Below are 14771 nucleotides of genomic sequence, written 5' to 3'. Positions count from 1 at the left end.
TAAAGTGTAGTCCAGGCCATATTATAGTATTAGAGTAAAGTATAGTCCATGTCCAAAGTGTTCCCCTAGCAAAGCATGCTGACTGTTCCTGTTGTCCTCTCTGCAGACGCTGCTTTGAGTTCCTCGAGCTCATGCTACACGAGTGGCACTCCCACACACTAGAGAGGTAAGTTCTAGCTCAAACTTTAAAGGGGACATGCATTGCTATTCCTTGCACTATTTGGGCAACTTTACACAATTCATGTGAGTCTATTTTTATATTTCTAATGAAGTACTCAAAAGCATCATTTTTCAGCCTCAGGATTTCAGGCTGTTATTGGATGGGCTCCGCCCATAAGCGCTTTGAGTGACAGTCACCCACACAGCGTGATACATACGACAGAGCGAGAGAGAGAACGAGCAAGCGAGAGAGAGAGAGAGAGAGAGAGAGAGAGAGAGAGAGAGAGAGAGAGAGAGAGAGAGAGAGAGAGAGAGGAGAGAGAGAGAGAGAGAGATGCGTCCCCGACACACACGCAGTCAAGTTTGTGTGTAATGCTCCGACGAGGGAGAGAGATGGCGCACACACATTTTTACACACACTTCTGTCTCTCTCTCTCCCTCTCTCTCTCTCTCTCTCTCTCTCTCTCTCTCTCTCTCTCTCTCTCTCTCTCTCTCTCTCTCTCTCTCTCGCTCGCTCGTTCTCTGCCTCTGTCAAAACCCGTTTGAGGAAGTGTCGGGTTACACTATGCGCTACAACCATAGAGGGGCGTTACTGCAGATCAGCTACTTGCTATGTCGCATTGCGAGTCAAATCAGAACAGCTTAGTTGAGTGAGGGAAGATCTCGTGAACTCGAGACTAGACTGATGAGAGTCAATATGATAATTAACGACACAGACCACATTGATATAATCCCCAATTGCTAGGAATCAATGCTAAACACTGGAAAAGGCCATTTATAATGTATGGGACCTTTAAACAATTTATTAAAAAAGGGTGAATTTACAAAATAGTCTACAAAGATCTGTGAATTGTGATAGGACACGTTAGGGCACGTTAGGGCACGTTAGGACACATTAGGACAGGAAAGCTAGGACATGTTTGTCCAGTCAGTGGAAAAGGACTGTAAAAGGTGTGTAGTTCCGAAATAGGATGAATGGACAGCCTTGAAGACCTGAAGACATGTGAATAGTGTGAAGTAGCCAGTTACCCAAAATAACCTGCTTTGTGTTCACTGGAAGAAAGAGAGCTAGTTGTGAGAGAGTTGTGTGCGGCTTATCATGAAAAAAGTGTGTGTATGCAGTGGGTGTGAGTGTGTGTTTGTTTGTTTGTGTGTGCTTGCTTAGTGCATGGTGTGTGTGTGTGTGTGTATGCCTGTCTGTCTGTCTGTCTGTCTGTGTGTGTGTGTGTGTGTGTGTGTGTGTGTGTGTGTGTGTGTGTGTGTGTGTGTGTGTGTGTGTGTGTGTGTGTGTGTGTGTGTGTGTGTGTGGTGGGTGGTATGAGTGTGCTTAGAGCATGGGGTGTGTGTGTGTGTGTGTGTGTGTGTGTGTGTGTGTGTGTGTGTGTGTGTGTGTGTGTGTGTGTGTGTGTGTGTGTGTGTGTGTGTGTGTGTGTGTGTGTGTGTGTGTGTGTGTGTGTGTGTGTGGAGTGGGTGGTATGAGTGTGCTGCTTAGAGCACGCTGTGCTTCTCTCTACACAGTGACATTTAACTGAGCCGAGTGGCGGCTGGATGGGCGTCTGATGAGGCCAGTTAAATTGATGAGCCCGCAGGCGAGCCGTCATCAAGGCCCCCCCGACCCTCTCGGTAACCATGACAATAATATGCAGAGTTTAAAAAGCCTGTAAGCTGCCTGCTGCGTGGCTACACTCTGCCGGGGACCACCGGGGGGGGAGATTGGAAGAGATACAGGACTTGTGTTGTCTGCATAGAGAGAGAGAGGGTTTTTGAGAGTTGTGGTTGCGTTCTTGCCTCATTGGGGAAGTTCAATATCGTATAGGGTATATAGGGTTTATGGTCAGTTATTCCTCTTGCTGGGTGGGTCAGGGTCAGGTTTAAGGTCAGGGTTAGGGTCAGGGGTCAGGATTAAACGGCTGTCCTTTCACCATGCTCCCCTACCGTCCCAGACACGTGGCTGTTCTGACGGAGACCATCAAGAAAGGGATCCACGACGCTGACTCTGAGGCCAGGTCCATCGCCAGGAAGTAAGTCCCATTTAAGTCTGCAATTAAGTGTGTCAATTCTTTGTCAACTAATTGAACTTTGTATAATCTTTTAGTCTTTGACTTTTTATTTATAAAATATATAAACGTGCAATTCTCACATGATTGTCCTCCCGCAAGTTATATTGCAGCCATGCGGAATGACCTCCTTGAATCTAGAGCTTATTAAAGACCATAGCATAATAGTGAATATTAGTGTGGTGGTGGTGCCAGACATGTACTTATCATTTCGCCACTAATAATAATAACTCATTCAGCATGAAAACAACTTATCAACTTAAAAAGTTGTCCATACTTCTTGTGGTCTGTGTGTGGCCTACGCAGCATCAGAGCAGGGCTGCACAATTAATCGTATATTAATTCATTAAAAAGTGATGAATAATCGTGATCACAATATGAAGAGAAATTATCGCAATTATTGTTTTTTCTTCATAATCGTGCAGCCCTACATCAGAGGGGTAGGGTGCGCACGAGGTCTGAGCACCTCCGCGATGTTGTCACCGTGCAGAGTGGCGGCAGCACAGAGACCGTGTTGCAATGATTGGCATAGCTGGTTAATAAGTTAGTAATGGCTTGTTAAATGTTTGTTAATAGTTTGTTAACGAAACGATGCCTCATAAATAGTTAATAGATCACAAACAAGCTTTTTGCAAACCACTTACAAATGACTTGTTGTTACATATTTGTTAATAGTTAATAATTCACAAATTCATTACAAGTAAATCCCTCTCTCCTGCCAACTACTCCTACTCCCTACTATTCATCATCAGTACTGGAAAAGGCAACACCAGAGCCCTCTTCTCTAGTCAGCACCTACTACAGCCGCCCAGCACCAGATCCCTCTTCTCTAGTCTTTTTGTATCACAAACAGTACTGTACTTGTAAATCTGGTATGTCATAAGTGTCTAGATGTAGCAGTACTGTCTATCTGTATGTCATGTATGTCATATATGTTATGATGAATTGAAAATGGGGGACCCTGATGTAAACAAGACGAAAGTCTTTCTCTGGTCTGCATCCCCTTAACAATTGTGTGTATTGAGCTGTACTGTATTGTACCCATTCTGCAATCTGTTAATACAATTTTCAATCAATCAATCAATCAATCAATCAATCAATCAATCAATCAATCAATCAATCAATCAATCAATCAATCAATCAGTCAGCACCTACTACAGCCACCCAGCACCAGAGCCATCTTCTCTAGTCAGCACATACTACAGCCACCCAGCACCAGAGCCCTCTCCTCTAGTCAGCACCTACTACAGCCACCCAGCACCAGAGCCCTCTCCTATAGTCAGCACCTACTACAGCCTCCCGGCACTTTCTTGCCACCAAAATCAACAGCATCCACCTACCTACAGCTGGCCTCACCTGGCCTCACCTGGCCTCACCTGGCCTCATCTGGCCCTACATCAGGGGACCTCCATCTAAACACAAATGAAAGCTGCAGTAGAGCCAACTTCAGAGAAATACGAGTGTGTTTACCTGCCCAGCCAAAATGGAGCAAGCTCTGCATCAAGCCCATGCACGCGCAAACAAATGTTTAAGCGGAATAAAAAAAGCGACTAATAGCTTGTTCATAATCTATTAACTATTTATAAGGCATAATTTAAAAAAAATATATATATTTCTGTAATTAAATTATTCTTATTTTTTTTGTATCATTCCATTTGGGCTGTGGGGGTGCTTAATGTCTGAAGGAGTCGACTGAAGGCTTCTTGTCCTCTGCAAAAAGCATGCAATTGGTCCACTGATGGATACATCTTGATATTTGTCTAGTCTAGTGTGTTCATTAGATGGGTGAAATCCTCTTTCAGTGCCTCTGTGCCTGTTTTCGTAGGCAGTTAGCCTCTGGTATGCGTGCCATTAGCGTTAGCCACGCTTCTAGGCCTCTTTTCTTTTGGAAAGGATGATACATTTATAATTTTTTTTAAATAAAACAAAAAAAATGTATATATATTTTTTTATATATATATTTTTTTTGCATTCGACTAAGAGGTTGGCCAGTCGACTACGGCTCCTTTCGACCGATTAGTCGACTATTCAACTAATAGGGGTCAGCCCTACTATCTATTAACAAATATTTAACAATTCATTAATAACTAATTAACTAACAGTTTACTAGTAACAGCATGAGTGTGAGTGTAACAGGGGAGCGGGAGCGACTGGCTAAAACAGATGCTGTGTTTGACGCTTGTCTGGGGTATACCTCAAGTTCAAGTTCTTTAATAGTTGTCATACAGAAGTACAGAATACTTTCATACAAAATGCTTCTTACTGTTACGCTCCAGAGACTGTGCTAGACAAGATAGTATCAAATAACATAATAACATAATATAGCATGAATTTAGAAGAAGAAAATGAGGTCACAGTGTTCGGTATAGACATATGTACAATGTTCTGAGTTACCATATAATATACAATACACAATACTATGCAGTGTACTAATGTACAGTACTATCTAGTGCAAAGCAGAAATGGGATGAGGTACAATTTTAGGTACAATTTACAGTAAGGTGTACGAGTTGTAGTGCAATCCTTCATCCATAAATATAAAGTGTGGGGAGTGGGTGCTACAGTGTGTTTGTTTAAAGTGGGTGTGTGCTATAAGTGTGTGGAGTGGGTGCTACAGTGTGTTTGTTTAAAGTGAGTGTGTGCGTGTGGATGTGTGTGCTATGTGCGTTTGGTGGTTGTTGTTGTGTGTAGTGTTCATTCATTGTTTGTTTAGCAGCCTGATGGCCTGGGGATAGAAGCTTCTTCTGAGTCTTTCTGTGCTCGCCTTGAGACTCCTGTATCGCTTGCCTGACCGCAGCAGTTCAAAGAGGCAGTTGTTCGGGTGACTGGAGTCTTTAATGATTCTCTTAGCCTTGCCCTTGCAACCTGTTCTGTATCGTATAGCTCTCGCTCAGTGTCACTATCTGCACTGTCCTCGCACACGTGCACACGCACTGAATAAAGACCACAATGTACCTTTAATCCCAATATTTGTCTGACCACACCCCTATCAGCTTACCCATATAAGCAGGGGTGGGGCCACCCACTCGCCTCCTTCTCGCTTTCACCACAAGGAAGTGCCTCGGTAGATCCCCACACTTGAAGTGATGTGATGGTAGGAGAAGAGTTGGAAAGCAAGGATACGTTGACATCATATCTTTATTTTCTCTCTCACTATTTTCGAGAAAATACGGCGATATTGTCTTCGTACTGGAGTGTCTGGAAGATGATGATCATTCTAAAAATCCTCCACCGGTTTTCGTATTGGGAGTTCGCGCCGCTACATGCTTTTCCAACTGCAGTCCTTGCTGTGTGCTGGTTGCGGTAAAGGCACAGCTGGGCTGTAGGACGCGCCGCTGTTGTGAGAAGCGGTGGGTTCCAGGTTTGGTGAGTTATGTTTTGCTGGCAGGCTCCACTTGTCTGTTAGTGCTATGGGGGCTAATTGACAATGTTTATGAAAACCGGCCCCAGGCTAGGGTCCTTTGTTCAGCCTCTTAGGCGACAGAAGACCTTGGTCTGAAGCCCATTATAGTTTTAACTAGTGGGCCATGACCATTAACACTGGTGATCCCTGTGTTTTCTGGACGAGTGGATATCTCTCTGTCACCGTGTTAAGGCCCCATCTTTCATATCCAAATGAGAGTATTCCCTCACGAGGAGATATGGGCATAGATGTTCGATAGCGGAAGATCTGTGTTCAAGTCAGCTACACAGGCCAGTTGGGTATTGTGCTGGCTCCGTCGGGTGTTGGTAAAATCACCGTTGTAAAACTGTGTTAACATCTTGTTTCTCTTTTCTCTTAAAAAGTGAGGAGGGTTTCAGAACGGCGGCCTGTCTGGGTGAGTGTCATTGTGTACAAGTTCAGGTGATAGCTGCTTAGCTTACGGTTAGCCAGTCAGCTGTTAGCTGCGGCGTTAGCCTGCTGTGATCACTGCGTGGCCTACATAGGTTGGGCCTACTGTTAGCCAGTCAGCTGTTAGCTGCGGCGCTAGCCTGCTGTGATCACTAGGAAACGTTAGCTTGCTGCTATCGGCCAAGGCCCAGAGCGGGGTAGCTCCGGCTCCTCGCGCGCCGCCGCAAGCTCCCCTCTGGTCGCGTGCGCCGTTCGATCGGCGTCTCGCGGGCAGGGGCAGTAGCGACCGACGGTTGGAGCGGCCGTTAGCTTAATGCTACTCTGTTGAACGTGCTTTGATTATAACATGTTTTAAACACTCTTGACTACGACGTCATCTTTGACAGAGGATGTTCGTCGAACCTGCCCTGGGCCAGGACGGCAAAGCCTGCGTCAACAAAGGGGACCGTAGCGACGGGTTGGAGCGGCGACGCTGCCCAGATCGAACAACACAGGACGGCTGTGTTTTCTACGGTGTCTTGAGACTGCACTTCGTTGATCTACGCTCCGGGTAGGCCAGGTCTGACCAGACCTTGTACACTTCTTCTGGCTTTCCCTTCTAAATGTTTTGTAAATAACGATGTTTTCCAAAACGAGTGTTACTGCACTACATTTAGGATACGACGCGAGTTGTGTGTGAATTGTCTTGTCACTAGGTATTTAGCTTCTCCGTGCAAATCGGGTTGTTGTTTCAGATGTGAAAATGATCTGGTTTGTTGTGTTGAGAAACATCATGTGTGTTTATATGTACCGTGTACTCACAACTAAGGGGGTTAACTAACCTATAAAGCTATGCTTAGTGACAAATGAGTAAAGAATATTCTTTTTTGTGTTTCCCCCCGGTTCCCTGGGGACTTCTTCATCCTCCTATCAGACATGTTGTTGCACTACATTGTGTCTTTGTGTGGTAGGGATGCGATGTAACCCTTAGCTTGATTGCTGAGGTTGTGCTAAGACTGCTGGAGAAACTTTATTTTCCTAAAAGAAAAGATTGTTTGGTCGCTTTCGTGTGTGCTTAGCAAGGCCTGTGGCCGATACTAATCGAGAATTATGTATTCTCTCATTATGAAAAACGGCGTTCCTCTGTAGAGTGTTTTTGCCATTTTTTGTAGGTGATGATGGGTTGTGTGTGTCATGTGACCTACAACTGGGTTGGACTGGCCACAGAAGCACATGTGTAAGTTTGGTACCGGGGCTCTTGAAGAGCCCTCTCTATTCTGTGTTTTTTTCCTTAGTAAAAATCAGATAGCAGGTTAGCTCATGCGCTGTGTGAAGCTGTCAGACGCTTCATAGAGCTGACTATGACTGTGTCATACTCTCTTTTTGTCATTACATCGTATCATGGGTGTGGGGTCGTAAAGGGGTGAACTGGTAACCTTTCCTCTTTCCATGTGAGGGAGCCTCCTTCAGAGTACAGAGCCTCCTCCTCAGATTGTCAAGGTGAGTGGACCCTCTAGAAGGAGTCCTACTCTATTGTGTATGTATTCGATTCAATTCGATTATTGAGTGTGTATGGGTTCAGTGCCTCCTCCCCGGAGAGCCCTAAATCCAATTTTTTACATGGCTCAAGGTGCAATATATTCTTTTCAATCTGTACAGCTCGCGTGGGAAGTCTCTCTGGGGATTCCCGTCTCCGTCCTATGGGAGGGTGGTGGGATGTAAAAATGTGAATTTTTTTTACCCCCGGCTGTGTAGACTGGGATACATACTGTTGGTGCTTCCTTCTTTTCTACTAAAAAGAGTTGGAGTTAGGAAGTGTCACACCCCTCTTGTCGTTCCCCATGGCGCCTTGGGGATTCAATGACAGGTCTAAATAGCCTGTTCATTGATGTGGGTGTGTCCCGACGCACGTATAGTGCTAGCTCGGGGTGTTCTGTAAACAGGCGACTGACTGGCACGCCTTGGTTGCTTGAGGTTAAAACGGCGTTTTTATAAAGCAACTGGGATGGAGGTTTTTCCTCTTCCGACGACCAAATCCAACGACCTGGTTTTTTGTCATCGACGGATTCTCGTTCATGTCTGGGGGATGATGACGGAATGGATCTGAACATATGTAGAGGGGTCTCACGCCCTGGGGGTGGGCCACCGGGCGCGGTTCGCCCGAACGTCTGGGTGGCGCCTTCTTTTCATGTTTAAGATCAACACGCATATCTGCCCCTTCTCCTGGAGTAGGCATGTCGGCGTGGTTAGGGCACGGGACTGGTTCTGGTCACGCTGGTCCGGATCAGTTGAACCCGTTGTCCGCCGGGGATGCAGATCTGCTGTTCTGGTACCCTGAGGGACTTGGGCTTTTTTCAGGGTGAAAAATGCCAGGTTGGTCCGGGTGTCACAGGGTTAAGCACTATGGAGACCCTGGTTGGGTACGTTTTTTACTCAGCACTGTCGTAATGGCTTACGGCCATGCCAACCTGTACACGCTCGATCTTGTCAGATCTCGGCCGCTACACAGGTTGGTCCTGGTTAGTACTTGGTTGGGAGACCGCCTGGGAATACCAAGTACGGTGTGCTTAGGGGCTGGTTCTCCATTCTTTTTCGCTCCTCTCTCACGCATGGCGAAGAGGGGCCTGTTGGGGTGGTCTTTGACCTCCTCTGGTGACCCTGTGCTTCCCGTATCGCCGGGCCCGGTCCGAAGTAATGTTTCGTCGACCCGTAGGCCTGGGTTAACCCTTTTTTGAAAAACTGAAACACTTGTACTGCGGTATAGCCGGTGTATACCCGCAGGTGTGTTTTGGAGTTTTTTCTTGAGCGGTTATAGGAACAACCACCGCATTGGGTAACACCAAGGTGGTTGATTCCCTGGTGTGTTGGAGCAGTGTCAACTCCCGGGTTCACCGTTTGAGGGTGCCCCTGCACGTTCATGACGTCTGCCAATCATGTCAGCCTTCTCTGCCTCAACCCCTCTGGGTGGGTTTTTTTTTAAATGGAGGCTTGGTCATGCAACACCGCCAGCTTACGCTCCTTCCGCCGGGGCGGCTGTGTTCAGCTGTCCCCTCTGGCGCCTGTCTCGTCCGCAGTCTCCAGGCTAGGGTTAATAGCCTGTTGCCTGGTTTTTTCCCCGGTGCGCTGCCTGCTTCCGTTGGTTAACCTTTTTTGTGTGCTTACGGCCATGCTTACTGCCTGTTCTGCAGGGTCAGTGTGCCAGGCGGTGTACTATTGGGGGGACAGGGCCCGCTCGGCTGAGGGGCCTTTGTCCGAATACGCTGGCGATGTGGGGGGCGGGGTAACTAAGTGCCCACCTGGTGTGGTCTTGATGCTGGCATCATGGACTTCTCCGGGCCCCCGTTCCAGGGGGTCCAGTCCCTTTGGTGGGTCTGGGTCTTCCTTCGCGCTCCGCTGCTACGGCCTTGCCACGGGGTTGGGTTTGCCCTTGACCCCGTGATTCTGGGGGCAGTAACGAGGTTGTTTCCTCCGTTCGTTCCCGGGTGGCATGCGGGTTGTGCGTGTGTGTAGTCGTGGGGTCAAGCCACGGCTGCTCACCCTGTGCATTGAGTTGCTTGAGTGCCTCTTCGCGCGGTCGGGTCCGTCGCCCTCCCGTGAAGCCCCCAATAGGGGGGGTGCCCTCCATTAGGGTGGGCCGGGGGGGGCTCGGCCCTCCCTGTTCTGATGGTTGTGGGGGGCTTTCAGCGGGGTGTATTTGTCGGCCGATGGCTCTCGCTCGGCCTCCCTTGTGCAGAGAGTGACGCCGAGCGAGAGCTATACGATACAGAACGTTAGGTTATGACTATAACCAAGTTCTGTTAGTATAGCGACGCTCGCCGTCCGACGCCGCTGCAGCCCTTGATCTCGCCTTGTGGTGAAAGCTTGGGAAGGAGGCGAGTGGGTGGCCCCACCCCTGCTTATATGGGTAAGCTGATAGGGGTGTGGTCAGACAAATATTGGGATTAAAGGTACATTGTGGTCTTTATTCAGTGCGTGTGCACGTGTGCGAGGACAGTGCAGAGAGTGACGCCGAGCGTCGCTATACTAACAGAACTTGGTTATAGTCATAACCTAACGTTCCTTGCACTTGGAAGAGTATGTGCACCACTATATATTAGTAATATTTAGGGCTGTTTATCGCGTTAATTAGATTGATTATTTAATTACACCGCAAATTATCGCGTTATTAAAATTAACACAACATTTATTATTATTATTTTTTTTTTTTATATATAATAATTTTAATCTCATTCATTCCATAAGAACGTAGAATAAACATTTACAGACTTTATATTTTTTTAATGATCCATTTGAGATCTGATTCTAGGGACATCTATGGATCTCAGGGAATGTATTCCCAGTGTCAGAAATACTGTGTCTGTTACTAGGCGTGAGTAAATTGTAATGAACCAAAGGAGAATATCAATAAAAAACTTTTTATCTTTGACTGTGAATAACACCATGCTAAAATTGACCAGACCTGAAAAATCTAAGCAAATGAATAAAGGGAAGATGATTAAACAGAAGGTTTTGTAGATACAGTACTGAATTCTGCCATCCGGACACATGCAATTTGAAATATGATTATATAATATAGAATATCAGGCCTAAAATGGTTATGCAATTAAAATGCGATTAATTAGATTAATTAATTACAAATCCTGTAATTAATTCGATAAATTTTTTTAATCGCCTGACAGCACTAGTAATATTATGAACCATAATCATATTTTTATCCTATAATCATGAAAATTATATAATCTTTTAATGGAAAATGTATAAGAACGCTTTCTACTTCGCCCCCCTCCTCCTCCACAGGTGCTATTGGGGTTTCCATGGTCACTACAGCCGGGAGGCGGAGCTTTTATTCCAGGCGCTGGAGTCCACCTATCAGAAGGCCCTCCAGTCCCACCTGAAGAGTTCCGACAGCATTGTGTCCCTCCCCCAATCTGACCGCTCCTCCTCTTCCTCGCAGGAGAGCCTCAAGTAAGAACCTCCTTCCTTCCTGTGTCATTGTCCTCTCCTTCTCTTTATTTCTGTCCAACCCTGGGGATAGGCCTGATGTCAGGAGCGACTTGGTTTAAACCAAAGACCTTGGCAACGCGGAGAGTTGGCGTTGATCTTAGCCCCCTCCTTCTTCCTCCGATTTTCTCCCATCCCAATGTTAGTCGTTATGCCAATTCCCAATCCCCTTCCTGGTCGCTGCGCACTTACCCCCCACAGTCGGTCTGGGAGAGTGGAGGCTATCACGTGCTTCCTCCGACACACGTCCAGCCAATCAACCGCTTCTTTTCACCTGGCAGCGCGGATTCTCACTGAGAGGGCGTAGCGTGTGGAAGGATCACACTATCCCACTTAGATCCTATCCGCGCTTAGCAGGCGCCCCGACCGAACTGTAGGAGTCGCTGTTTACAACGACCCGGACCCACCCCGCCAGCTTCTCCCACCCTCTAATACTGCCAATTGTATTAGTGTGAACGGCCAGCCAAGCTGGTGACAACCCCGGAGCTGTTAGCTGGATTCGAACAGGCGAATCCTAGCGTCTCCGGGGTTGGTGACGAACGCAATCTCCGCTACGCCACCTGACCGATTGCCATATATTGTTTTTTAATGTATTGCTACTCACTTTTAATTTAATGGGGCATTTATTACAGGTTCAGTCAGTAAAATGCATGTTGGAAACAAGTGTTAAAGGACACTTTTATGTTTTATCTAATGTCTGTTTTACCCAATAGGATCAATCAATTAACCAATCAATCAGTCCATAGTTGTCAGTATCCTGAAGGATAATTCCAGTGATTTTAAACCTAGACTCCATTTCTTTCATCTGGCGTCATACTGATCCATTCTAACCAAAGTCTCGTCAATTTACTGCAGTGGAATCCAACAGGGTTAGTTACTGCAGTGGAATACAACAGGGTTAGTTACTGCAGTGGAATCCAACAGGGTTAGTTACTGCAGTGGAATCCAACATGGTTAGTTACTGCAGTGGAATCCAACAGGGTTAGTTACTGCAGTGGAATCCAACAGGGATCCAACAGGGGCACCATGCAAAAGAGAGAGAAAGTTACCAAAAAGCCCTCATCCATGAGTTTCTTTTACCATTGGCCCAATCAGTGATCCAAACATAAACAAATAGTTTGGATCACTGATTGGGCCTTGAAGAAAGACAAATGTTGCTGCTGTTGCAACATTGGATTGACTGACAGTCACAGGCAGTCAACGCAAGCACCCAGAAAAAACATTACAGTACTTGCTCATACCTGGTCCAATTGATATTGGTCATAATCAATCTCTGTGATTCCAGATAATTAGGAAAATCTATAAACTGTTTGTCACTCAGTCAGTCAGTCACTCATGGACGATCTGTGTGGTCAGTCACTCCCTAGTCTTGCATAGCCAGACCTCTCTCCACACTGCGTTAACGCTGTGCCAGCACCAGAGAGAGGTCTGACTGAACCTAGTATCATTCCGGTATAGGCGCTCTGGCTTGTTTGTATTTCTTTGAACCAAACACAATCATCCTGGTCGGCGCTAAGCCCGGGATGCAGCGACGGTACCCTTGCGAAATAGTGTCGCAGATAGCGGAAAGGGGAGGAGAATTCCCACTGAAATTCTGTTGGCCAATGGCTGCTTATACCCACAGTCTAAGTCCTCTGATCCAGACTAGTCGCTGACACACGCATGGAAGACCTGAGAGCAACTTTTAGTGGAATGCATGCTCAGATCACGTACATGCTCCTAGCAAACTTAAAAACTCAGACAGTGATGGTGCAAGGTTGGGGTGATATATGGGCTGCTAGCATTAGTAAGTATGTGTCATGTTACAGTAACCAAACAACTTTCACATTCCACAACTGGCTGCGTCAAACACGTTGGCTGCGTCGTGGACTCGTGGGTCTGGTGGTTCCCTGCGTGTTCCTTTTAAAGGCCTCTGTTCCACACGGTAGAGTCAACAGTGATCAGAATAAAGGACTTACTGTATACAGGGCTGGGTCATGTATTGGAGCACGTCACTATTTGAGCAGCCTCACTGACTGTTATTGGAACAACATTGGTTGTGATTGTCAGGTGAGAGATGCACATGTGAGTGCACACACAGAGACACGCGCACACACAGATCAGTAACCTAGATAAATCCAAGCGTGTGTGTGTGTGTGTGTGTGTGTGTGTGTGTGTGTACAGTACACACATGTGTATAATGGAGGGTGAGCTCATATTTCTCTGAACATTTTTGTTGGACCCAAAGGGCCAGTCCTGACTGACTGACTGACTGACTGACTGACTGACTGACTGACTGACTGACTGACTGACTGACTGACTGACTGACTGACTGACTGACTGACTGACTGACTGACTGACTGAGTCAGAATTTTGACCAATGTAGGAACTATAAACTTCAGAGCTATCAGATTCTGGCAGACCAGGTGGTGGCACTATAACAAAATGTCACATTTAAAAGGCCATAATTCCCACACTTCCCACTCGATTAAGACAAGACGTTGTATACTGTATGTTTGTGTTCTTGCATTACAACTTGGACCATATGTGTGGGACAATTGGAAACCCCCAACAGGCCTTTTCATTTCCCACTGGGAGTGACCATTCTGATGCTTGTTGTATATATTGACCATTACTATCCACCATAGAATAGGTTTCAATACTGTGATTGACATGGGAACTGACACCTGAGAGCCGGGTTGGGGGCGTTTGTGTGTCCATTGCCTGAAGCACAAACCATATTATTTTGCTTGCATGACATTTCATTGTATCCACTATCCACATACTACAGACTAAAGCTTAGAATCACGTCTCAAACCAACAATGTGTATCCTGTCCCTCTGTCCTCAGCCGGCCACTGTCTGTGAAGGGCGTCATTGGAGGAAGCATCACAAGGAGTAAGTCAGATATTTCTATTCTGCAGTTATATTCACTTTTATTCCAAAACGCTGTGTATCTATTTTTGAAAAAGATGGTCATTGATAAATGTAAAAAACAAATATTAGATTTGATTCGATTAGATTCAAATGTATTGTCATCAAACAGAACAAGTACAGTACAAGAAAAATAAGTTGTCATCTAACCAGAGTGCAAATGTATCAGTAAAGTGTGATAGCAATATACAATGTACAAGTGATTAAACTGGAGTATATATAAAGGAGTACTACTACAGTACGAGTAATAATAATAATAATAATAATAATAATGCATTTTATTTATAAGGCGCCTTTCAAGGCACTCAAGGTCGCCGTACAACAATTTAAAAACAGTTCATTTACAATCACAATCCATTAAAAAATTAAATCAGACAAAAAATAAAATCAGACAAAATCAGCGTTCCTAAACAGGTGGGTTTTGAGGTGGGTTTTAAATGGGATAATGATAATCAGATGTGTGTACATTGTTGTAGTATTGTGTTCAGTGATACAGGTATAAAACAGTATGGTAAGTCATACAGGTTAGCAGTATAACTAGTAAGAGTAGGTACAGTAGGCATATATACAGATATAGATGTAGTATATAGTATATACAGGTATGTATAAAATATTATATGCAGGTATATTCAGACAGATGTGGATACATATATATAATAATAAATATGAATATATAAATATATACAGTATACAGCATTATTGTACATGCTAACATACAGACTTATATGGGTAGAGTATAGTTTGAGGTAGGTAGTTATGATTACAGTGTAAGGCAGTTATAGACAGTGAAGGCAGGTATAAATTGAGTATAGGCAACAGAGTTCAGAGTTT

At 45.5% G+C, this 14771-nt stretch overlaps 1 protein-coding gene across 1 annotated transcript in view; it reads left to right on the top strand.

Moving 5' to 3' along the window:
• LOC311228465 (CLIP-associating protein 1-like) overlaps nucleotides 1-14771 on the top strand; it is a 257076-nt gene that overhangs the window by 167655 nt on the left and 74650 nt on the right. Inside the window, exons 9-12 of the mRNA XM_084314370.1 lie at nucleotides 107-166; nucleotides 2103-2180; nucleotides 10825-10992; nucleotides 13858-13904. Coding sequence (XP_084170496.1) covers nucleotides 107-166; nucleotides 2103-2180; nucleotides 10825-10992; nucleotides 13858-13904 — 353 coding nt within the window. The remainder of the gene's footprint in view (nucleotides 1-106; nucleotides 167-2102; nucleotides 2181-10824; nucleotides 10993-13857; nucleotides 13905-14771) is intronic.

The sequence above is a fragment of the Notolepis coatsorum genome, assembly GCF_963971535.1.
Source record: "Notolepis coatsorum genome assembly, chromosome: 5".
NCBI classification, from domain to species: Eukaryota; Metazoa; Chordata; class Actinopteri; order Aulopiformes; family Paralepididae; genus Notolepis; species Notolepis coatsorum.
The sequence above is the reverse complement of the archived record's forward strand: the minus strand, read 5'-3'. Positions and strand labels throughout refer to the sequence as shown.